This window comes from Protopterus annectens, chromosome 12.part0, assembly GCF_019279795.1.
Source record: "Protopterus annectens isolate FY-2018-M chromosome 12.part0, PAN1.0, whole genome shotgun sequence".
Classification (NCBI taxonomy): Eukaryota; Metazoa; Chordata; order Ceratodontiformes; family Protopteridae; genus Protopterus; species Protopterus annectens.
Window position 1 is genome coordinate 365708290 of NC_056746.1, and position 26627 is coordinate 365734916.

General features: G+C 42.6%; 1 protein-coding gene across 7 annotated transcripts in view; it reads left to right on the plus strand.

Annotated features, from left to right (window-relative positions):
• Positions 1 to 26627, plus strand: part of RHBDF1 (rhomboid 5 homolog 1) — a 1247410-nt gene that overhangs the window by 1175438 nt on the left and 45345 nt on the right. For all 7 annotated transcript variants that reach the window (XM_044089448.1, XM_044089447.1, XM_044089451.1 and 4 more), the window contains 3 exons: positions 5797 to 5891; positions 23068 to 23143; positions 26468 to 26568. In XM_044089448.1, coding sequence (XP_043945383.1) covers positions 5797 to 5891; positions 23068 to 23143; positions 26468 to 26568 — 272 coding nt within the window. The remainder of the gene's footprint in view (positions 1 to 5796; positions 5892 to 23067; positions 23144 to 26467; positions 26569 to 26627) is intronic.

Below are 26627 nucleotides of genomic sequence, written 5' to 3' on the forward strand. Positions count from 1 at the left end.
ATGACAAACAAAGCAAAAATAAAATATTTGTGACTGGTTGCAAGCCCTTCCTACCTATTTTCTTTAATATTCACAGAGGGAGGGAAAAAACATTTTTATTTATTTAACCTGGGTTGACAAGGTTAGTCCCACGAGGTTAGTAGCCTCTTTTCAGGGCATACCTGAGGCAGTATTTCTATTACCAGGGGAAATTTGGCCAAAACATTGGGGAACTTCCCCTACTCATTAGCAACTGGGGACTATCCTTGTTGTGAGACATCCTGCTTCTGGTACGGGCATAGTGGTGGCTCAGAGAAGTAAGAAGGAAGATGGAAAATGTGTGCAGTGTGGAGGAGGTGGTTGGTAAATGTTTGAGGATAAAGAAGAAAGGTCGGAGATGATGTTTATGGTGTAGGAAGTCAATAACAACCAAATGGCATGGAAGAACAAGAGTTCCAAAATATATATCTTTTATTAATAAATAAAACTCCACAAAACCAAGATTAAGCACTTTTATCTCACTCGGGGGACTTACTCAGAATGTCGGTAACTACCTTCAGGCACATTTTATACCACAGGTTTTCAGTCATTAAAATTCTTTACAATTAACATTAATTGAAATTAATAAAATACATTAAAACCCAAGTTAAAATTTAAAGAGACATGCAGTGTGTGCGTGTAAATGCCCCCACATACTACACCTGCTGGCTATAGGTGTTCAGGCTCAAACCCTGTACCTTTGCTTCAGGGTAAAAACAGCCTAAAGTCCCTAACCACCACCATTTCTGAACTTTGTTCAGATTTGCTTTTCTAATGGTTGTGAGCTATGGTGAGAACTGAAGTTGCATTTCTCCCATTGTTTTTGATGTTTGTCCAGGTTTTTTGTGCTAAGGTGTGAAGTGAGAACTGAATTTGTATTCCCTCATTATTGGCTTTGTTTGTCCAGGTTTTTTGTGCTAAGAGGTTGAGAGCTATCTAAATGATAGCCATTAAGTTTGTCTTCCTATTTTTCAAACTGCTGATTTAGCATAGTGGTATGTTGCACTGACTATAGTGCATATGGTTCTGGGTTCAAGACATGCATGGTGATAACACAGCATTTTATTTTAGCAACTTTTCAAAATTGTACAAGCAATGTTTAAAATGTGTCCCTGTTTTTTGGGCTTTTGTCCCCCCCCGTCAGTAAATGCTGGCTTTTTCCAGATTTCTTGTGCTGCAAAGTTCAGAGATACAGCTGAGTGTCAACATTTTACAATGAGCTGAGAGCTGCAGGGGAGCTTAAGTTTAGTGCTTATGCAGAATCTGCTTGCACTGTTAATAGCACAACAGGTAATGTACTTGCTTTTGATGCAGAAGGCTGTGGGTTCTTCTCCCACAGTAGGTAGATGCATTGCTGATACTGTACTGTGTTGTAAAGGGGGTGGATGCTGTAGTCTGTTTTGGCGAAGATATCTAGTAGTAACTATGAACCTGTTATCAGTTTGCCATCCATTCCCTATTGCAATATTACTAGCGTATCGTTGTTTTTAATGCAACATAGGCAATTTATTCCTCAAGGGCAACAGGCACATTATTTGTAGATGAAACCATGAAATATAAAGTTGTTTGCTAGCAGCAGCCTCTTCATTAGTTACAGATTTCTCTAATGTGGAATTATGTAGATGGCTTTTACTAGTTTAGAGATTGTGCATATTTACTGATACTAGTGGACTGTAGAAGTTTGAGTAGACTTTTATGATGGAAGGTGTATCAAAGAGCATGTGTATGTTTCATGTGCCAGGGGCCTATGATTTGAAAACAGCCCAAAGTTAATCTTTATCTGCCACTGGCAAAATGTATTTTCTTTGAATGTGGGTTTCAATGCTGTTTCAATGAATGTGCGTTTCAAGGGCAGAGAAGTTTTAATGCTAAGTCTAGTTTCATTGTGAGACTGCATTGCTTTGTTTAGCAGATATTTATTGGTGCTCGTGCTGTAAAATGCAAAATTAAAACTTTTTCTGGCAAATCATTTAGGAATGAAGTCACTAAATAATGACCGATGTTAAGTTTCAGACGTCATAATCTTCAGAAAAATGCATGCTAAAGCAAGACCTGATATTCTAGCAACTGTCTTAAGTTTATACAAGGTCAATTTTTAGTACTGTTTGTATGTTCCCCCAATATATTTGGCCTTGTCCAGATTTCCTGCATTAAGAGGTTGAGAAGTATGTGCAAGTAAATCGCTATATAGAATTAGGAATTTCCAAACTTCAGAAATGCATGTAGATTCTCTAATTTTGTCAGCTGCTCTAAGTTAACTGTGCTCATATTAAAATGGTGTTCCTTCTTTGACAGGTTCCCAGCTGTATTGTCTGGCAATTTTATATTTTTGCATCACATTTTTGGTCCGTTTTTCATAAAATTGGGGTTTTCTGGCAAATTAGTGGCAAATTGTTAAAGAGTGAAGTTAGAAAATAATGGCAGACATTTGAGTTTCAGATTTCATACCTTTCAGAAAATTTGTACTAATGCAAGACCTACTACTATTCTATTATCTTTCTAAGTTTATAAGAGCAATATTTAAAAAAAATGTCCTTATTTTTGGGCCTTTGCCTCAGTTTTATTTATGAGTTTGTTGCTCTGAGAGGTGTGTGTGTGTGGTGTGTGTGTGTGTGTGTGTGTGTGTGTGTGTGTGTGTGTGTGTGTGTGTGTGTGTGTGTGTGTGTGTGGTAGGTAGCATACCTCTCAACTGTCCAAATGTTGCAGAATGTCCAGATTTTTGCCCCATATTTTTTGTCTGTTCCTCATAAATTTTGTGATGTTTCTAGAAAATCATTGAAGGCTGAAGTTGCTAAATAATGACAGACATTTGAGTTTCAGACTTCATGTCCTTTAGAAAAATTCATACTAGCACACATCCTGTTATTCTACCAACTTTCTCATACTAGCACAAATCCTGTTATTCTAGCAACTTTCTAAGTTCACGTGAGCATTATTTAATGTCTGTCCCTGTTTATTTTAGGCTTTGTCCATATTTCTTGCACTAAGAGGTAGGTGGGGTGTGTGTGTGAATGAAACACCCTAGTTAGGGGTAGCAGGTGGTTAGTAATTTACTCAAGCTCAAAAACTGTACCTTAGTTACAGAAAACAAAAGCATGAATCCTCTACCCCAACTACCATGCTGCATTTTTAAAAGAACTGACACTTCAGGTTAATTTTCAATTCAAGGAACCGAGTTTGAGTGAATTTATATTATATTACTGAAGAGGCATTACAGCGAATGCCTCTTCATCGACACTAAAAGAGCGAACCATGAATTACGAGAATGGCCGTAGCTTGGCTGGGGAAGGGGGTAGCAGTTTGAGAGCTGTAAGTACAAATTTGAAAATCCTAGCTACACCCCTGGGCCAGTTAGTAGTGGAATCTCATTGGGCTCTGTACTGGAGCTGCTCCTTTTTGGCATCTGTTTCTCTGAGGTCAAGGCCAATATCAAAGGAGTCTGGCTGACTAAGTTTGCAGATGTTTACAAACTGAATGCAATCACAGAATCCCCCAATGACATAAATACCCTTCAAGAAGGTCTGACATAGACAAGAAACTGGTGCCAAAGCCATGGCCTAAAACTCTTTGCTATGAAATGCATAATAGTATCCTTTGGGAAGATGTTTCTCCCTGGAAACTACCACATTGATAATACACCCTAAGAGTAGACCCAGTGGTCAGTGATTTGGAAATGCATGTACACAGCAACCTGCCTTTCATCATCATGTGTCTACAGTTGTTGCTCAACTTGTAAGAAAGTGTATGGCATCTAGGTCCAAGCATGTCATTGCTACACTGTACTCGGCCCTCATCAGACTGATCATTCAGTACAATACCCCATTCAGTATATACCTGACAAGGTATATTCAACAACTGGAGCATCCACAGAGGTTCCTCACAAAAATAAAACAGGGTGTGAACAACATTTCCTATATGCACCACCTCAAAGCCCTGTCCCTGGGAGTTTATCTGTGCCTGGCTTACAAAGCACCCCCGATCCCACTCTGATGGAACTGTTGCACATCCACAAAACAAATAGCATCACAATTACCTGATCTGAGGACCTAAACCTCACCAACGACATGAATAGAATATGCTAGAGAGGCACGCGTCCATCTCAGATAGCAATCCTTCTCTGGAATAGGCTTCCCATACATGTCAAGAAGAGCTCTTCCCTAACCAAATAAAGGTGCATCTTGGACCAGTGGATGGGGAACTGAAATTTTCCCCCTGTTCTGGCACCTCTTTCTCTAAAACAGCCTGTAAATACTTGAGCATGGATGGTCAAACTTTACGTATACCCCATAAAACAACTCTAGAGTATCAACCTGCTAGGTAACATTTGAGAAGCAAGGCTACATTTAAAAAAGCTCCCAAGGGATCATTAGCCTAGTAATCACCTATGAACCTAAACTTCTGTCCCAGTGTTACTACCTTTCTGCCCCATTAGCTTGTAGTAATCTATTGGGAAACTCTTTAGTGCTCCCACTTCCCTCCTTGTGGTGCTGAACTGCTGACTATACCTCATTTTCGATAGTATTTCTACTCAATCTACCCTTTATCCTTTCACTCAACATCTTACCCCTAAACCTTCCCCACTATTTGTCTGTCATCCTGTCTCATTTGCTGCATACAGCCCAGTATAATATGCTATGGAAACCTCTGTCACTTATCACCTGACCCATTACTCTCTCCCCTTACTCTTGTACTAACACTGTAACTATTTTCCTTATCTGCTTTTTTCTTTTAGTTTAAACTCCCAAAGTTTCCTCTCTCTGTCACCCTCACTGCATAATACATTGCTTTCCTCACCACCTTTTTAGACTCTATCTTGGACCTGTAAAAGCCACAGCACACATTTCTTCTGATCCCAACACCTGCTTTCTGTGCTCTGGGAGCTCTGCCTTATTACTGGGATGGCAGAAGAGCCAGTCAGGAACCACCACATCCCCCCTCCCTCATGATGGGTGAGCCATAGCCACACAATTCTCATCTATCACTCCCCAGCACCGAGCTGTTATTTGAACTCGGATCTTCTTGGTGCTAAGTCAGGGTTTATTCCTAAGAGCCAAAATACTGAGTCTTCAATTAATTAATTAATTTTAAACAGGACAGTTCTTTACTTCACCCACAGTGGTATGTTTTTTTCCCAAAAGCCTGTCTTATTGCAGGGACAGGTTTAAGCAGAGAATGAAACTAAAATCTGGACATGACATTTGGCAAAAAATGACACATTTATTGCTTAAAACCACAATGTGCCTCACATTTCACATCTACTGTCAACACTTCAGCACAGTGTTTGAGGACACTTACCTTCTCAAACCTGCCCTACCTCTAGAATGTCTAGGTTATTTTAGAGCCCACTGTTTCTAACTCCATAAAAGGTATCCCAGATTGTGGTACCAGTGAGGTAAACAGGCTGCTTTGGAACATAAGCATCAAAATGGAAATGTCTTACTACAATAAGTATATTTTTAACCAAATCAAAAATCAAGAAAAATGCATTTTGGAAAATGATGCAAATAAATGAGGTACCCCTTTTGCTAAATTTAACTCTCCTGTCAGGGACAAGCTTAGATAAAAAAGAGGAATCTTAGCAGTATGATTATAAAAAGTAATTCTGTAAGACAGCTTAAATAAGCAAGAATGTGGATCTTGAAGGAAGACAGTAGTTACCTGTCTTGTGATGATTTTCCTTTTGCTTTGTCATTGTAATTAGGAGTAAATGATAAAATAAACCTATTTAGACACTGATGTACAGCCATGTTTTAGCTCTACTGTCTGTTTTGTTTACAGGTATGTACAAAGAGTGGTGCAGAGAACGGTACCAATCTCCCGCACATAGACTGCGATATAACAGGCAGGCCCTGCTGTATCGGTACTAAGGGAAGGTGAGTATGGAAAGGAATTTTATCACTGCTGTTTTCTTATTATCATTATTATTACAGTGAATTATCATTGTCTGCACTGCAAGTAAGATGCTGTTATGTGTATAAAGTGCAACTGGCTGTCTTGTGCACCCTAAAAACTAAATAAAAATGTTGCAACTGTATTAAATGATTCTTAGGATATTAATTTACAGGCTTTTGCTCATCACTGGGCCAAAACATTTTCCCTGCTATTTTAGCTCACATGCTGATCTCGTATACTGTGGGCAACAAGCTGTAGTACCTGATCTGTTTGGCTTTTTACATGATCTTGAATTTTCCCCCCAACCCTGACATCCTTTTGTCATTTTGAAAGCCAGTTTCTTTAGCTTTTGTCCTTTATGGTCATCTACCAAAGACCGTCCTTCTCCTTTGACTGCTGCTGACAGTTGTGTAAGCTGATTAAGTTCTTTCCCCACCCATAGTTTTACATAGATCCGTCATACAGAGAACCCACTCTGCAAATAAATATTAACTCTTTAGCTAATCTTTACTACAAATCATCATTTTCACAAAGCTCCCATCTGCGTAGCATCCTTGTCACACTCATTGCTTAATACTTCCATGATGATTTTGCCATGGCCTTGCATACAAGACTGGTCAGACTTATGGGCCAGTAGTTACCTGGGTCTGTAGATGACCCAGCCTTGTGCAGAGGAATGAGAGTTGCAGTCCTCCATTCACTTGACACAAAGCCTGTCTGGAGGCTGTGGTTAAATAATGACTTTAGCGGTCTTGATAGGTCATGTCTCTTGCTTTTAAGGAGGCAACCTTGAATATTATTGGGGCACACTGATGCAGTGTTCTTGGACTTAGGCAATGCATTAAGGGCCTGTCCCCTAGTGATAGCTGGGAGAGTTATAGTTTAGGATATTTCCTGAGGGGTGTCAGCAGGGGGAAAGAAGGCTAAAAGTGGAGCTAAATTTGTTGGCCAGTAGATTTACTATATTCGCCAGCTCAGTATAGGTGGCTCCATTCACAATTAGCTTGGTACATTGCTGTGTACTTTGAGGTTGCAAACATAGCTGAAGAAAGCCTTGTACTTATCCTTGGCTTGGCAGGCTATTTTATTTTTTTTTACAACAAACTTAGCTGTAATAGACTTGATTAGCCCTGTAAATTGCTTGTTTGGATTGACAAGGGAGATTTTACCTTGCTGGACACTGCACTAAGGTAAAATTCCTATTATTAATTCACACCATGGCAAAATTCCAGGGTTCCCCAACCCCAGTACACACAGCTGCCTAGGTGGATTTTTCACAAAAAAATTGTACCGTCATGTTAATAGCTGTATTGAGGCAGCTCTACCTCCCTGAAATAAGCAGATGACAAACTCAAAAAAAAAAAAAAAAAAAAAAAAAACAAGCCACCCAGGTGGAATACCAGTATCAACAGTCTGTATAACAAAAGAAGAAAAATCATGGCAAAAATTGGAAAGAATAATTCCTAAAGTACCAGGGTCTGCATGGGTCCCAGACTTTATTTTTATTTCAAAAGAAATAGCTTTATGGTCTGATCTGACCAGTGAGGACTTTACACTGGGGGGCAGCATTCTCCCATGTTTCTGAGGACCAGGTCAGGGTTGTTTGTGACTGTAGTGGGCATACAGACTATCTTGTCCAGGGTGTTTATGTTGACAGAATAAATCCTGTACCATCCTTAGCAGATAAAAGATTTATCTTATTGTTTTGCACTTCATTTAATTATCTGCAGATTTTTGCACTTTAAATCACTTTCAAGAACCCTGCCTGATATTATACTGTTTGCTGATTGCTGAGAACTGCTCTTTTGTGAAGCTTTACAGGCAGTGTTAATGTGTAATTTGCTACTTTGTACTGTACTGTTTGCTGATTGCAGAGAACTTTTAATTATGTACTTACCATAACGATAGATATATGGGATCCATCTCACCTACATTCTTGACAGATGGGCTCAGAGCTGAGAATCGGCACCGACTCGGCCTATACTAAAGCACGAAGTCTCTTATTGGCTGGGCCAACCCCCTATCCCAGGATGTACCACGCTCAAACCCCCAGCTGTTGTTTGCCCCACAAAAAATTCATCCACAAGCACCAAACCAACCAGAAAAACAAGGCAGGAGAGGACAAATAATACTTCCTGGAAACCTCAACAACAGAGTTTCCTCCAGATCCAATAGGTAGGGGGAAGGAGGGTGGGTATGTAAGAATGTAGGCGAGATGGATCCCATACATCTATCGTTATGGTAAGTACATAACTAAAAGATGTAGTGAGATCCTATCTCACCTACATTCTTGACAGATGGGACAGCATCCCTAGTACCTTTATCCTGGGAGGCTCACTGGAAGACACTCCTGAACACTGTGGAACCAAAGGAAGCCCGATCCCTGGACGCCACATCTAATTTGTAATGAGAAATAAAGGTATGTGGAGAAGCCCAAGTGGCTGCTGCACATATTTCATCCACAGACAGTCTGGCGTGGAAGGCCACTGAAGTTGCCATAGCCCTAGTAGAATGAGCTCTAACTGGAAATGGGAGGTCCCTCCCTGTTGATGTATAAATAAATGAAATAGAATCCCTGATCCATCTGGCAATAGTGGACTTAGTCACTGCTTTGCCAATTCTATTCTCCGCAAAGGCCACAAACAACTGGTCTGACTTCCTGTGCTATTGTGTCCAGTCTAGGTAAAACCTCAGTTGTCTATGCACATCCAATTGATGAAGTCTGTATTCTGCTTCACCGGAAAAATTTGGAAAGAAAACTGGTAGCTCTATAGATTGTTGCAGATAAAGAACAGAAGAAACCTTAGGAAGGAAAGACGGGTTCAACCATAGGGAGACTCTATCCTTATGAAAGATCAGATAAGGAGCTTTGACAGAGAGGGCTTGAATCTCTGAAACCCTTCTGGCTGATGTAATCGCTACCATGAAGGCGGTCTTCCAAGATAAGGACTTTATGTCACAAGTGTCCACCGGCTCGAAGGGAGGAGACATCAAGGCTCCTAGAACCACATTGAGATCCCATGGCAATACAGGTTGTGACACCGGGGGCTGAAGTAACCAAGCTCTCTTGAAGAAGGCCTTGCACAATTTATGACTCATGAGCGAGGGCTCAAAGGCAACATGGTAGTTAGAAATAGCTGCCAATTGTACTTTAAGTGTAGAGACAGCGGAACCCTGTTGAAAAAGTGTTGCCAGAAAATCTAGTATTGCCGAAACCGGGGCTGTCAGAGGGTCAAGGTTGTGCCGCTGGGCCCAAATGGCAAATCTCTTCCATTTATTGGAATACAACTCCTTACTGGAGGCCTTGTGGGAAGAGGACAGGATCCGGACCACCTGCGGCGAGAGGATATGCTGTCTGACTAAGGTCAGAAGTGGAGCAGCCAAGCCGCTAGCTTGAGAGTCTGCAGAGAAGGATGGGGCTGACCCGACTGCAGGGTCAGGAGGTCTGGAATTGGATCCAGAATCCAAGGACCCTCCGCCGCATACTTCCAGAGGAAGGGAAACCAAACTTGGCGGGGCCAATGTGGAGTGATCAGAATCATGCTGCTTCCCAAGCGGGTCACCTTCTGAATCACCTTTGGTAGTAGAGGGACCAGAGGGAAGGCGTAGAGTAGACCGGAGGGCCAATTGTGGACTAGAGCGTCCCTGGGTGACTCCCCTGGAGGGGGAATCAGGGAGAAGAAGTTGCTGCACTTTGCATTCCAGGGGCTGGCGAAAAGGTCGCAGCAGGGAAATCTCCACTTGGAGAAAATGCGAGCCGCTACTTGGTTGTTTAGGGACCACTCGTGAGGCATCAGAATAACTCTGCTCAGCCTGTCTGCTATCACATTGGACTTCCCTGGAATGTGCGTAGCTACCAGGAACCTCTGGGAAGCGATCGCCCATTGCCACACTCTCAAGGTTTCTCTGCAAAGGGGGTAAGACCTGGTTCCTCCCTGTTTGTTTAGGTACCAAACCACTGACATATTGTCTGAGAAAACCGTGATGGTACCCTTGGGAAGAGAGGTGTGCAGTGCCTGCAACACTAGGAGCACTGCCCTCATTTCCAGCACATTGATGTGTAAGTGGGTTTCATGATCCTGCCACATGCCTTGGACCATCTTGCCCAGATAATGCCCCCCCACCCTATCTGGGAGGCGTCTGTGGTCACTGTGGCAACAGGAGGGGGGGGGGCAGAATGACCTCCCTTGATTCAGGTTGGAAGGGAGGAGCCACCACCGAAGATCCAGCCGGCAGGATTCTGTAAGGAGAATCGGGTGGGATAGCGGTAGTTCTTGGTATGACCACTGGGTCGACAGGAGTCACTGAAGAACTCGCATGTGCAGTCTTGCCAGAGGGACTAGAAGAATGGAGGCGGCCATCGACCCTAAAAGCTGAAGAATCATCCTGGCTGGGGCTTTCCGTCGAGGCAGCAAGGCTAGTACTTGGTCCTGTAATATCCTTATCCTCTCTGTTGGTAGAAATGCTCGCATCTCTACAGAGTCTAGCTCTGCACCTATAAAGGCAACACACTGTGATGGGAGCAATACAGACTTTTCCCAGTTGAATGTGATTCCTAACAAATGACCCAACTGGATGGTGGCACACATGGCTAGAGTGACGAGATGCCTGGTGGGGGCGGAGAGGAGCCAGTCATCTAGATACGGAAACACCTGGAATCCCAAATGTCTCAGGTGAGCCGTCACCACTGCCAGACATTTGGTAAACACCCTGGGGGCTGTGGTGAAACCAAAGGGCAGGGCCCGGAACTGGAAGTGACTGGCTCCCAGGCGTAAGCGTAAGTGAATCCTGGACACTCAGTTTATCTTGATATGATTGTAAGCGTCCTTGAGGTCAATGGAGCACATCCATACTCCTTTTTCCAGCAATGGGAAAATGGACTGCAACGTGACCATCCGGAACTTGGACTTTTTTACGAAACGGTTTAGGTGGCTGAGGTCCAGGATGGGTCTCAAGTCCCCTGTTTTTTTTGGGCACCAAAAATAACCTTGAGTAAGTTCCTAATCCGGTCTGGTCTGCGGGGACTGGCTGGATGACTCCCTTTTCGAGCAGCTTTGGGACCTCTATAGCTGCTTGATCCCACTGACTGGGTGGCACATCCAGGATTCTCCTTGAAGGTGGAGGGGGACGGATAAAGGGAATGGTGTAACCTCCGGCGATGATACGAAGCACCCACTGATCCTGGGTGATGGAACCCCAGGCCCTTGGATGCTCCGAAAATCGACCCCTGACTGGCTCCGGAGGTGCACAGTCGGGCCGTCCCTCAGGGACGCTGGAAGGAGGAACCACGAAAAGATTTGCGGTTTCTTGTGTTGCGGGGACCTTCGCCGCCTCTAGGGCGACGTCTTCCCGAATAGTTCCCCCCTCCTCTGCCTCTGTGAGGGGGGTCACTTTGATGGGCAGGGAAAGACTTTTGGGACTTCCTGAACCACATCTTTCCTCCCCTCTGAGCCTTGGGATAAGGTCTCGAAGGGAGCGAAAAACGGGCCCCAACGGCAGACAAAGTCTTGCCCTCCTGCTCACATCTAGTGAGTGTGTCTTTCAGCTTGGGTCCAAAAAGAGAAGACCTTTCGAATGGAGCGTCTGTGAAAGAAAACTTGAAAGCCTCTGCAAAGTGACACAAGTGCATCCAGGCTTGCCTCCTAAGGGCTACGCCTGAACTCGCTGCCCTACTCGCCCCTTCGGCTGCATAAGATATGAGCCTCATGGACGAGTTAATAATAGACGAAACGGTAGACAGCTGGGCGTTGACAGACTGCGTCAATGCCTCAGGCACGTTACCCGAAAGGGTATCCCCTAACTCCTTAATGAGATCCCTTTGCAGCCTCGTAAAATGACACAAATAATTCAGTGACCTCAAGGTAAATGTCGCTGAAGTCAGGGTATGCTTCCCGTACCTATCCATGCTCCTGGACTCCTTGTTAGGAGGATGGATAGACATAGATGCCTATGCCATATCTTGTTGGGTGGCAGATGCCACCACCATAGTATCTACCAGAACTCCCTTGGTTAGGAATTCTTTACCAGGGGGTGCGGATAAAAATTTGTTGGTGCAAGAGGGAACTGGCTTCACAGAATCAGGGTGCTCCCACACCCTTCGACAAATAAAGTCCAGCAATTCATCGAAGGGTGGAGACACCCAGGAGGTGGAGGGCTGAGCTCAGAAGGCCTTGAGGAAGACCGACTCCTCCGCGGAAGGGGTTTTGGACGGCCAGTCGCCCCTCTGTCGCAAGATCTCCAGGACATCGGCGAACGAGACATCATCAGAGGACGACTTTGTGGACCCTTCCATATCATCAATGTCGGTGTTACTCATCCGGGGAGTCTATGTGCTTCCTCTTGCACAATTTTTTCTGGGGTGGCTCTTCAGGCAAGGACTCTGAAAGCTCCTCGGAAAGGGGGGGACCACGCATGGAGGAATCCTCAGGCCTCGGAGCCGCGCTGTCCGAAGATAAGGGGGCACCAGGTGCTCTAGTTGCCCTGTCCAAGGAAGGAGTCGCAGATTCCGGTGAAGTCACTAGAGAATTGTCCAGCACGCTCCTCATCGCCTCGAAGGTGGGCCCACCAGAATCTGAAGAAAAGCCCGGCCATGAGACCATGACCGGTGTCGGGGTCTCCCTAGCCGAGGCACCAAGTGGGAGACTCGGGGCCGAAAGTAGAGGCCCCGACAAATCCCCCTCTGGCTCGGCCGAGGACACCAGAGAGCCGAAACCCCTGGAAGGAACAGAAGGGGTTGGAGTTGAAGACGGTGCCGACAGACTAGCAGTGGGTTTCGGAACCATCTCAGGGGCTTCACCCGACTCTGCGAGCTCCATCTCTGACGACACCAGGGTTGACGGTGGAGGAAAGGACGGTATCGAAAGGGCTGGCTCCGGCCTTTGGGCTGGAGCCAAAAACAATTTGGATAAAACAGGTGACTGAAGAAGCCTCTGGACCACCCTATCTAAATCCGAGTCTGAAAGTCTGGAGGACCTGGAGGAAATAGACGGGGGCCGAGAAACTGTTCCTATCAGCTCCGAGGTAACACTAGGATGTTGACTCCTGATCGGCTCCATAAGAGTCAGAGTTGAGGAGGAGTCGACCAGCACAGATATGCCCCTCTGCGTCGACGGTTCAGGAGCCGACCCTGGAGCCAAAATTCTCACCTGCGGCTCTAACACCAATGGAGCCGAGGCAAACTCGGTTTTGAGGTCCCTATCCTTTGGCTCCAAGACCAATGGAGCCGAGGAAGATGACCCCAACATGGATCCTATTTCCTGTGGCTTCGAAAGCAGTGGAGCCGAGGAAGAAGACAAGGATTTGGCTCTTTTCTCTGGTGGCTCCGACGGACTTGTCGGAGCCGAAGACTTCTTTTTCTTTGGCTTGGAAGAGGGGGAAGAAATAGCCTCCTCAAAAGCAGGTCTTATTAAACCTCTTAAAATCAACTTATTTTTCCTCTCCTGTAACACCCAAGAGGAAAAGGCATGGCAAACATTGCAAGACTCTTGCAACTGTATAGCCCCTAAGCAATATACACAGATGGCATGGCCATCTGTTAAGGACATTTTATAGCCACATTTTGAACATTTTTTGAAGCCGGATGGCTTATGTTCTCTTTCCTTAGTAGACATACTGCAATCACCCAAAACACAAGGATGGGAAGGGTAGAGCTCTAACTAAAATGCTCAAAGAGATAGGGCAAAGGCCCTCTAACTCAAATGGGCCTAGCCCGCCAAACAAGAGGAATCACACAACAAACAGAAACAAGCAACACAATCAATTACAAGGTTAGAAAAAGCTATTAAAATAGCTGTTTGGTTATGAAATTTTAAAGCTAAGAGCAAAAATGACCCTAAAAAGCCAAAAACAAAAGGGTACTTAGCCACAGCCAAGTTGAGACCACGTCGTTACTTCAGAAGTGGCAAACGAGATCTGGGTGTTTGAGCATGGTGCATCCTGGGATAGGGGGTTGGCCCAGCCAATAAGACACTTTGTGCTTTAGTATAGGCCGAGTCGGAGCCAATTCTCGGCTCTGAGCCCATCTGTCAAGAATGTAGGCGAGATAGGATCTCACTACATCTGCATTTTTGAGAAATTTTACTGGCAGTGTTCCTGTGTAATTTGCTACTTTGTATTTTTGTTGGTACCTAATTGTTGTATTCCTTCAATTTTGGCCCTGTTAAAAGGGATTCTACAGTTTCCTTTAGTTTAAGTCTGTGTATAAAGTTGGTATGTTTGCAAAGTTCTTGGCTGATTCCCACAGAGCTTAGCAAAGCTTGGTGTCCTCACCTCTGACTCTGAAGTGATGTTCTTGTATCACCTGCCACCCAGACACAAGCTTGTATTAAAAAATGCACTTCCAGAAACTAATTTTGTGATAAACTACTGAGTTTTTGTTTTATTTGTGCATTTATCTGTATTTAAGGGTGAAATTACTACATTTGCTCAAACTGTCTTGCTGTTGGTCTGATTGACTTGAAATCACCTTGTCTAGATAGTTTCTTAAAGTTGTTTTCAGGTAGCATACACTCTAAAGAAATCTTTTTGTGGTTTTACGTTAAGAGAACTGAGATATTCTGTCTAGTTACAGTAGGTGGAGGCCTGGTCTATCCAAGTTGGAAATCCCAGAAGTTTAGCTATAAAACTAGTACTAGGACTGTAAAGTATTGTACAAAGTTAAGCTCAGAGCAGCTAGTTACAGCATCAGATAGCACTAATATCATAACATGGCACTATCAAATACCATATCCTAGCACTATTCAACTCTAGTCCCTAAAACTAGAGATTTCCCTAGGAGACCTCTGTAAAACCCAGTCCTCAAACCCTCACAGCCCACCCTAATACAGGTCCAGACAGCATGGATAAGCAGTTTCCAAATTTCTGTAGCCAGCATGGTAGATGTCGGCATCATGAGACAATGTAGCAAATGCCTTCTGTTCACTGACAACCTTTTTTAATCCTTAAAGAACCTAACACAATATGCGAGAGATGTACATACACAATTTCCTTGCAGGCAAAAATCTTGCATACAAACAAGGTTGCCAAAAACACACACACTGCATCTGCCTCACATAGTGTCTACACACACAGACCGTCTTATGCTGAGGCACTAACAAGCAGTCTCCCAAACCTCAAAGACCTCCTAAGCCAGCAAACAGCGATGCCTGTTCTCAACAATCTCTAAAGCATACACCAGAAGCAAATCTAAACACTGCACATAAGCCTACACCAAACAGACCCCCCCCCAAAACAAAGCCCATAAGGCAAGCAAACAATTTACTCAGGACCCTTGTGATAGGGGAACTCCATTGTAAAACACACAGATGGCCCACTCACCAGACCAGACAAGGAGAAGATTATGGTCAGTTGCTTATCTGGAGCCAGGATATATCAAGTTACAGAAACACTCTCAAGTCATTGCACCACAGGTACCAGTATGATTCTATCACAGTCCATGTGGGTATAAATGACCTGAAATATACCTCTCTGGATTATATGAATAGAGACATTATGAACCTCTGAATATGTATCTCAGAATTGTGTGTGCCTTGCATTGAGCAGCACTCCACCACCACCAAGGAAGATGCCACAGTATAAACAAAAAAAAAAGTGATTGGCCAACAATTGGCTTAGTTTCTGGTGTCAGTCCAGGGGGATTCAATATCTGTCGGCCTGGCAGGACATGATCAACATGCCACATTGCTTTGCCAGAGATGGCCTGCATCTGTCCCTCTGGGCTTCTGGATTTTGGCTAAAATTTTATCCACCCCATTAGAGCTTTTTTAGGCAATGCCAAAGTGACAAACCTACTGACATAGCAAGTAAAATCCAGAGGAACCTAAAGGTGTAACTGCTGCATGCTAGGAGCCTTAACAAGAAACTCCACACCCTATAAGCTCTCCTCACTCTGAAGAGTATAGACATCTGTGCTGTTACCAAGACACAGTTTAAAGCCATATAAAGTAGTACAGCAGTGCAAGGCTTCAGTGCCTTCCACACGTTTAGGCCATCAGCCACACAGAGAGGGACTAAAGGTGGAGGTGCCTCAATCTACATTAGTAACAAGTATACCTTATGGTTGGTTGAACAGGATGATACCCTGGAGTTCATCCATGTGCATATCACCTTAGATAAAGCCCCTTACCATATCTTCGCAAACTATAGGTCACCATCTATGTCAAGAAACCCACATGTCTTATCCAGACCTATTGGAGGCACTGTCCATTTAAACAAACACTCTATTCATGGGATACTCTAACTATCTCTTGTGTAGACTGGGAAACATACTGCCTCCAACTTGCAGGCACGTTTTGTGGACTTTAACACAAATGCCCTTGATTAGTTATTGCAGACTTCAACCAGAGGTTCAAATAAATTGGACCTTTTTCTCACCAATATGGGAGAGTGCTGCACTCCACCCCCCACCCCACCCCCATCCCACTGGAGAGATCAGATCAAAAAAGCTGTGTCATTCAAAATAAAAAATCAACTTGTAAAACTCAGTAAAACCTGTTAAGAGTTAGAAACTATTCTAAAACAAACAACATCTTATTGACAGTTTGCCAAAATTCAATGCTCCATCCAACCCAGAATTCACAACAGCCCATGCAGAATTATTCAAATAAACACTATACAAACATGTAAATACTGTAGCTGCATAGAGGCTGCTGTTCCTACCAAAAGTAAGCCCAAAAATAAACCATACTGGTAGAATCCTAGTCATAACAGGGTATATAACAAAAGAAAAAAAATCCTAGCCAAAGTCAAAAAGAGCAACTCTCATAATGACAACAGATCACGATTAAAACTAAAAAGGAAATGAAGAGCACTAATTAAATCCACCAAGGCCAATTATGAGGTCAAGATAGATTCTCAAGCTAAAGACAGCCACAAGACCTTCTACAGCTATGTCCAAAGCCTCAAAGGTAATATGCAACAGTGTGCAAAACTGGTAGTAAAAGGTGCCATCCTCATTGTGCAGAGTGACATAGCAAATCCGATGGCCAACAAATTCAGCTCAAACTTTACCCCCCTCCTTGTGAAATCCCTACCAGCATAACCTTCCCAACTATCATCAGGGAGCATGTCATAGCAGTGCTCACTAGGGTAAAAACACAGCCTTAGTGGGACCTGACAGTATCCCAGATTGCCTTCCTAAATAGCCTGAAACATGACCCATCAGAACCACTTGAATCACTTTTCAACTACAGCCTCATAACAGGCTGCGTGCCAAGAAAATGAATGATGGCAACAGTTGCCACCTTCAATAGGGTGGACCATCAACTGACTCCAGAAACTACAGACCCATTTGTCTGACTAGTCTAATATGCAAAGTCATGAAATGGGTTATCATGGAAATGATCAAAGACACTGGCAATCTTTAAACACTGGACTCATCCAACTTTGGTTTTGTGAAAGGAAGGTCATGCCTACTTAACCTGGTAGACCTCTTTGAGAAGGTAACCAAGGCAATGGATGAAGGTAAAGTGGTGCCTGCCACCTACCTGGACCTGGCTAAGGCATTCAACAGAATACCCCAACTGGTTCACAGATAGGGTCCAAGAAGTCAGGATTGGTGAGACCACCTGCAGCAAGAGCAGGTCACCAGTGGAGTACCTCAAGGCTCCGTGCTGGACCCACTCCTATTTGCCATCTACTTCTTGGAAGTCAAGACTAATGTCAAGGGCCTGTGGCACACCAAGTTCACAGACAACTGCAAGTTGGGGGCTATCATAAATTTTCCTCTTGACACTAATCTCCTGCAGGAGGGACTAACACAGACAAATGACTGGTGCCAAAGCAATGGATTAAAACTCAGTGCAAAGAAGTGCATTATAGTGCCTTTTGGGAAAACGTCTACCCAGACAAATTATTCCATTGATGAGACATCCCTAAGAGCTAGCCTAGTAGTTAGAGATCTGGGAGCATATTTATTTATTTATTATTTATTGCAGTTGGTTTACCAGGATAGTCCATTGGGCCATAAAGAACCCGTTTTCAATGGAGTCCTGGGGAGAAAAGCTCCAAAAAAGCCAAAAATATACATGAAACAGTAGCAATATAGGTACAGCAGGTAGTAATGATTGTTATACAAATGAGAAAGGAAAATATTTAAAATAAAATAGTCCAAATACAACAATTAATACAGATTGAGAAGGATATACAACAATACTACAGCAAATAAAGCAATTACACAATTCGAGAGACAGTAATCTGGCCTTTAACCAACATGTAGCCAAGTTAGTAAGAAAAACATTCTATGTTGCCTAACTTATAAGCAAGGGTATGGCATCCAGGTCCAAGGAAGTTATAATAACACTCTATTCCTCCTTTATCAGACCATCATTAAGTACAATGCCCCCTTTGACATTCATCTGACTTAAGCATATGCAACAGCTGGAATACCCATAGAGGTTCCTCACCAAGAGAATCCAGGGTGTTAATACACTATCCTATACAGACCACCTAGAGCCCTGTCTCTGTCTCCTACAGGCTGTTAAATTTCAATCTGTGTTGGTGTATAAAGCATCCCTAGATCCAGACCTGATGGAGCTTTTGCTCATGCACAAAATTAGCAGTACCAGAAACACTAGATCCAAGGATTTGAACTTTGCTTGCAACATCAATAGAACATGCTAGCGAAACAGATATGTAACTCAAAGGATCCAGATCCATGTCTATTGTTAACCCTATTCAAACTTAATTTAATCTTGACCATTGGATGGGAAATCTCAAATTCATCCCTGGGTTGGCCCCCATGTATCTTATATATAGAGGCTGACAGTAAACATTCTGTAACTAACATTGGATGGGTAATCATAAATTAATTCCTGAGCTGGCTCTCATGTCTCTTATGCACATAGGCCAACAGTAAACATTCCCTAACTAACATACTCCCCCACATAATTTTTAGTAACCTTCAAACAAATGCCTCCCACTCCCAATTATGATGCACATGTTACAAGGGGATGCAAATGCTAGGCTTATAAAGGCCCTGGTGGTCATTAGCCTATAAAGTACAGCCCTCATACCCAAGATAATCATTATATGCCAGAATAATCATATAACTTTACAGGTCAGATGCATTATTGACCCCAGGTGGCAGTCTTATCCTTGGCTGTTGGCCAAAAAGATTTTTTTTAAGGGGGTATCCTTTTTGTTTTTTGATTATGTTTCTTAGTCCAGCACAGTGCCTTAAGCACATATAATCTTCTACGCTGATCCATAATGATTGCTGCTCAGGTCACAAAGTATTTCAAAGCAATGTATTTTTGCAGGGGGTGTATCCCCCTGCATCCCAAAAATATGGTTGTTGCTCCCCCGCCTATGGTATCTCCATGGTTACAGAAACTCAAAGTAAAAACAAATTTTCCTGAAATAATAACTTACCCTTTCATTTCACTCAGTGTTAGCTGACCTCAGAGACAAGTATACACTCAACATGTTTAATGATGCTGAACCTGAAAAGATCACTTCTCAGGAGTTCAGTCATTTGCCAAAATGTGCATGATGCCTCAGGTTTCTATGAAATAAAATGCAGTAATTCCTAGTCTTCCCATTCTCTACATGCTGTGGTATCAGTGTCACCACATGTTAGCACACCCATATTTTCTGTAAGTAATTGTTCATTATATGAATCTTCAGGAAGACATTAAAACTACCATTAGTGGTGACCAGAATAAGCATTCCAGTCTGTACAATGTGCATTACAAACTGTCATTTAGAGAAAGTCCTAAGAGCCTCTTAAATTGAGATGAATTTCTACAGAAGCAAATGGCCCCTTGGCATAGGGACAGGGTGTTTACTTACAAGGCAAGTGACCCAAGTTCAGCTACTGATTCAGGATCAGAGTAGGTAGTGAGTGAGACTAAGAGGTTGACATCCAGCTCTTGGATCTCATGGAGGGTATGGGCCAAGTTGTTGCAGTGAAACCCATTGGAGACTAAGACATTCAGTGTAGTGGCTTGGTCTGTACAATGGTATTGCAAACAAACAAGACAGACATGTGCAGGACTGTTCTTGTGTGTCACAATTGGCTGTGTATGTGTACTCATACCTTAGGGGATGTAAAAAAGCAACCCTGACCTAAACTAATTCTTTAGTGTAAATATTTTGACCCTGACTGCACCTCAAATGACATGGGGTCGACTAATGATCTGGGTACTGGCGGACCCAAACTGGGGGAAGGGAACTGAGTGACAAACAGAGTTACCCATCTCAGGGGAAGGTTTGGCAGAATTCTGTCATGGCAATTCCATCTGGAGAAGGGATCCAGGTTTTGTACAGTAGCAAGCAGTATATAGCACTCTAGGATAGTGGGTATACAAAAATGCTTACATGCACTAGCCCAGCACAGCAGACATTGTACTGCACTTTCTTGCCAATTGGGGAGGATGCTTACAAGCATTCAGGAATCTCCTAACCTCTTCTACTGCTCTATATCCAAATTGCCAAAATTGAGGCAGTTCATTATTGCTGACCTGCTATATGATGGCTTTATTGCCTCCTTACATGTAGCTGCAGCATTGCCCCACCTGCTTAGAAGCTCCTGCAGTCCTTGGTCCACCGCTGCCCCATTTTTCCAGATGTACCTGCAATCGTAGCTACACAACATTGCCTCATCTACCCAGAAACATATCAAGTCATATATCCAACACTGACCCATCTACCCAGAAGCACTTGCAGTTGTAGCTCCAGCAGTGTCCCATCTATCCAGAAGTACTTTCAGAGTTCAAGCACTTCTAGTCATAGCTCCAGATCCTCCCCGTCTACCTAAATGTACCTTCATCCATAATTCCCACATTACTCCATCTGCCTAGAAATATATGCAGTTGTAGATCCAACAATGCCCTTATCTTCCAAGATACAAACTATTTCTTCCTGGTTGATGGTTTATTACATTTTGTTCTTAACCAGGGTGGTCCCCACATTGTTACTGTCAAGAATAAAAAGTGCTGCCCCAACTACTCACAGGCACCTGCAGTCAAAGCCACAAAGTGATTTCTCCCTGAAGAGGGAAAATTCATCTGATGACAGGTAAAAATACCAGTTAGTCTCAACGATTGTGAAGAGTGTACGACTAAGGACAAGTAGGGCCATTCAGGCCAGAGGTTAAAGAGGTGGACCAGAAAAAAATCAAAAGGACATAAAACTAAAGCTAAATACAGCTCATGATATGCAAGGAATTTCATTAAGGAGTGCAACTGTCAGTTCTAAGGCAGGGTAAATTGCCACAGAATTCTCTTACACGTGTCAAGGCATCTGGCAGATTCCACCTTCACTTAAGCTAGACAGCATCAAAGCACCAGGGTTGTTCACTAGTTTGCCAAAAACAAAGCTGTTGAAATAAGTTTAACAGTTTGCTGACTGAGTAGTTTGAGAACAGTAGATTAATTTGCATTTAATATAGATTTTGTTGTAAAATGTGTCACAAAGGATATTGAATGTTGTGAGGGCTGTAACTCAACAACCCCTTGTTACATATTGTTAGCTCTTTGAAAATGGTGTTAAGTGTGATTTAGCAAACTACTGTCTCTGAATCACATAGTTGGTTAAAAGTTTGCTGTTGAAATTATGTTAGATTTTTCATCTGGAAGGCTTGAGCATGGGCATTGAGAGGTATGGTACCCCCCCACACACGTATTGAGATATTAATGCAAACACACACATACACATGCATGCATGCACACATACACATGGGCAGTCATACTTGTACACGCACACACATGGACAGGCAGTCTCACATGCACACTTACACACACACACACACACACACACACACACACACACACACACACACACACACACACACACACACACACACACACACACACATTCAATATACATGAGACATCCCACCTCACCCTAACATACTCATAGACACACACATACCCACACACTCATCCCTGCTGTACCAATCTCCTCATTAACCTCCATACTGCGACCACCCAAGCAAGCACACATATCCATGCACTCATCTGAGACCACTAATACCCTACAGATGCGCACACATTGCTACACACATATACACACTCACACCCCACCATCACCACTTCCTGTCCTGATCTTACTTTTTATGTGATCTCCCATGTGCTAATTTATGCATAACTAGCCTAAGTAGAGGCATTTCCAATGGAGGGCATATGGTTAATCAGAATAAGGCACTCCCCCCAAAATGCCTCATGAGCAGTTAGGACAGCCCAGCCCAGTGATTATACTGAACATGTAAAATCACTGTGATGGACCTGTTTGTGAATCAGAAAAGGCTACCCCCCACTGGAAATTTGCCAATGTTTGGTACCACTCGTGGTAGCTTTTCTGAATTCTAGCCTATACCAAGGATGGAAATAGAAAATTACATACACAGTAATATTTTTTAAGAACTCCACACTGCTACATAATTCACTATCTCTCTACATTTGGCCATTTTTTTCTTAATTCATTTGCACAGGCAAGGGTTTGTACCAAGTGGCAATGTTTCAAAGTAAGATGGAATAAGCTACCAGTTTCATCAAAAGTCTTTTACATCCAGGACTGATAGCAGTATTGTTTGTTGTAGAGCCATGACTGGATACATTCTGCTACCCAACCTTCTATGATTTTTAGCACTTTTGCCTTGTTATTTTGGGTTGTTCAGTCTTTAGTACCTTTTCAAAGTTGAGTAATAATGACATTCTTTACTGCATGGTTAAATGTTTTTGAGTAATATATCGCTGATTGGATGGATGGAAGGATATTGCTGATGGCATCCAGAATTTAATGGTTTTCAAGAATTTTAGTTGATACCCATTGTTGGTGGTATTGTGAGGTGTGCACCTTTAAAAGCAGAAGGCTGACTCTGTTTCAGTGTGGGCAGGCAAGAATGTACACATACATATTTGTGTTTACACATATACACACATGTATTATATGCGTGTATATGTGGATGCTTCCATGTGTCTATGTTAGCATACGTATATGTTTATGCACCTGCCTATCTTTATGTACTTAAGCAGAGCCCCATTAATGTTGCATTGAGCAAACAAACTGCTGACTCATCATCATTGTATGTTCCTCACCAGTCCCAACAGAATGTTTTTTTTTATTCTTTAAATATATTTATTTTTAGCCACACCAAAATAATTTCTTTATATACAAATTAAGAAGAATAAAGTTATAATATTATGTTTTATGTTTTAGGTGTGAAATCACATCCCGGGAGTATTGTGTCTTCATGAAGGGCTATTTCCATGAAGAAGCCACTCTATGCTCACAGGTATGGACAAGTAATGTTTTTTAAGTCACTATTTTAATACATGTGTCTGATGGTCTGCTATAGACAAAAACAAAGTTACTAATGTGTAATATCTGTAGTACATTGAGCACTGCAATTATCCTCTGAAATCTGAAGAAAAACAACTCACACCTTTCTCATGTAAGAAAGATGCTTAGAGATTTGTTAAGCAACTTTCACTGCTACTGCTCTATAATCTGATACTGGATGGTAAAGCAGCACTCTTCATGCTGTCACAATCGTGTGTGTGTGAGTGTGTGATAGTGTGAAATGTATATTACAGCGTTAAAGCTCTTACAAAAACAGAGGCACACTTTGCTCATGGCTGTTGTCTGTGAGGCAGTGCCAAATGTTTTACAACTTGCTTGCTACCACGGAGACTGTTTGTTTCTAGTGCAGGATTAAACTTCAGAGTAATTATGTGTAATTACTCACCTACTGAAAATACAAAACCCATAACTGCCAACTCTCCCAACTGTGAAAATTTTGAATTGGTTTCATTCTTCAGGGGATACTCCCCAATACCCCATATTCCCAACAACACTACTATAAGCCATCTCCAAGATTGCTGAACTTGAGTGAAAAGGTCATATCAGAGGTTCTGCTTTTACAATTTCAATTAAAGTCTCCAGTCATAAGTACAAGACCCATAACTGTGAAAAAGTGAAATTAACAAATAAATACAAGAATCTAACCTTGCTGTAATGCTGTTAAGGTGTTTGTGTGTGTGTGTGGGGGGGGGGGGGGGGCTTGCCCTCCTCACCCTCAATATTCCTGTCACTTATGTAATATACTAACTCAGATAGTGCAGTGTCTCAAAAGTAAAACAACCTCAACTTTAGTACTACTAATCTGAGGATTACAGCTGTGTTCCTTAGAATTTCAACAGGCACCCAGTTTGTAGGCTTTGCATTAATGGTAGACATTCTGTAGAATTACTTTGTTTAATTCATTCTGAAAGACAACAGCATTCATTAAAGATACAAATAATTTCTGGTTGTGTGGGTGACTTCCACTGGAAAGTATTGAGGAGCAAACACCACCAGTACAACCACTAAGTTCAGAGGTCAAAACAGATTTACAAAGCACTGTTGATGAAAAAATGCAAGTGTGTCTCTTATAACATACCATGAATACCACAGGGGAAAAAGTGTAAAAGTGTTGAACATATAAACAGTGGACAGCACCCCCTCACCCCCCCCCCCCACCCGCCAAAAAAAAGATAGACCTTAGCAAATACCAGTCTCTCACTTTTTTTCTGTCAGTTTTGGTAAGATGATCTGTTAGCTTTAAATAAGTCTCTAAACAGGTTTGTACGATTTATTGTGGCAGTTTCTGAGACTTAACAGTTTTGGTTAATATATAAGTTTACCTACTGATGTATTAGCTGGCTGTTCATCTGGAATACCAGTAACTCAGGTTATGAAAAGGACTTTTGCCAGGAAAGGCTCAGAGAAGGTAAAGGAAAGGGACCTGCTGACTCCTCCCTTTCTTTAAAAAATGGACAAGGCAGCACTTCCTGCAAGAGGGAGACTGGAGAGACAAAAGAGGATCCTCCACCTAGTGAGACAGAAGTCAGAAACCTCCAGAGGTAGTTTTAATAGCATAGCCCATAGCTTTCACAAAAAATGCAAGGACAGGACCCTCACCTGCATGGTGCTGTCAGTGGGTATACCAGTACTGCAGCTTTATCATGCATAACTACACAATACATTTCATAGTTCCAACCACAAAAGGTGCTTCAGGATGTGAATGAGAGAGGTGATCTTCAGGAAACAGTGAAATGACAGAGTGAAAACTTACACTTGAGCTTATGGAATACATTTCAAATTATGTCATCAGGTTCTTGAATTACGTAGCAGCTAGCCAAAGAGCCCCCCAGCAGATCCTGCACAGTCATGGTGGTGGTCAACATTCTAGACTGAGCTCAGGCTGCTGCTTCTGGGTGGGCATGCCAGATTCATGTTTCACCTGGCTGTACACCTTGACCAGAAGAGTTTATGGAGCTCAATAGTATCACAGCAAGCACTATGACTTGACTTAAGGAGTTTAGTTTGCTGTGATGTCAGCTGTGGATATACAACTCTATAAACATACTAGCAATGTACAGGAAGAAGGAAGGGATGTGGGAGGGGGGGGTTAGCAGAAAAAACAAAAATCATTTCATCTCTGTCATACTCTTGGTGTTAGGGTCATGTTAGGATGAATTCTGTTTGTAAAAAGTCCTAACTTTGTACTATATGACTTGGTTCAACTAGCAACCCAGGTTTACAGGATGTAGCATAGGAGATGTTGCGAGAGAAGGAGAAGGAGACAGCACATCAGTCTAGTGTGGGGGGGGTGCAGGTGATTTCTATAGCAAGAATAGTTGACCCACTTTCATTAAGCATTATGCTGCATACTAGTGATCAGCATGTGTGAGAGCATATATGCACACCCTAAGGACCCTCATTATCAGCATTCATGACTTTTGCAAAGGGAGGGGAGAGAAACATAGCCAAAAACTTTTCCTGTCCTTCAGCAAATGACAGCCTAGCTCTCAGTGCTAGACTGTCACCTCATAGGGTAATGAACAGGCCTGTAGGTTCTTACTCTTTAGATGGACTGAGTAAATCAATAGGATGACCAAGAGGGAAAACTGATGATCACTGTAGGGAAGACCACCATCATTGTAGGGAGAAAAGAAAAAAATCCCAATTTCACAGAGCAGACTGATTTATGAGCAAAGAAAATATCTAGACTGTAGTGTGAAATGTCAAGTACTCTGTAAGTAGTACCTGGCTGAAACATGCTTCAGCAAAACAGGTAAATGTGGTCAGATTTTGACCTTGTCCCAAATCACAGTGACTCAGGGGGCCTCATCCTTAGACTGGAGTGCAAGAGGAGGGAAACCTTTTTGAAATGTAGGTGGGGGTGCTTGCCCCATAAAAAATATATAAAAAAATAAAATAGTCTTCAAAATCTACTTTTGATCAGCTACAATTGAACCTGCCTACCACAGAAACAGTAAGAATGGCCAGCTGATTGGCTACTGTTATCCCCAGCAAGCTGTAGACTGAGGACCCACTTGAGCACAGTTTTACTAACATAAAAAGATTAGTTCAGACTAAAATGGCAAAACTAAAAAAAAAAAAAAAAAGTCAGTCAGATTACATATATACTATTGTAATATTAAAACATATTAAAACAGAATTAATCACTTTCTGCTTCATAATGTTGTATTACTGGTCATTCCTAGCTTATATTGTCTTTAACTGCCATGAAACTTCTGTCTTACTTTCACAACTGTGTTTTTTCTTTTGTTAGGTACACTGCATGGATGATGTGTGTGGGTTGCTACCTTTCCTAAATCCAGATGTTCCTGACCAGTTTTACAGACTCTGGCTTTCTCTCTTTCTCCACGCAGGGTAAGTAATTTGTATGCCTTTAACTATGCGCAGCCTTCATAACCTTCATAGGTTCATAG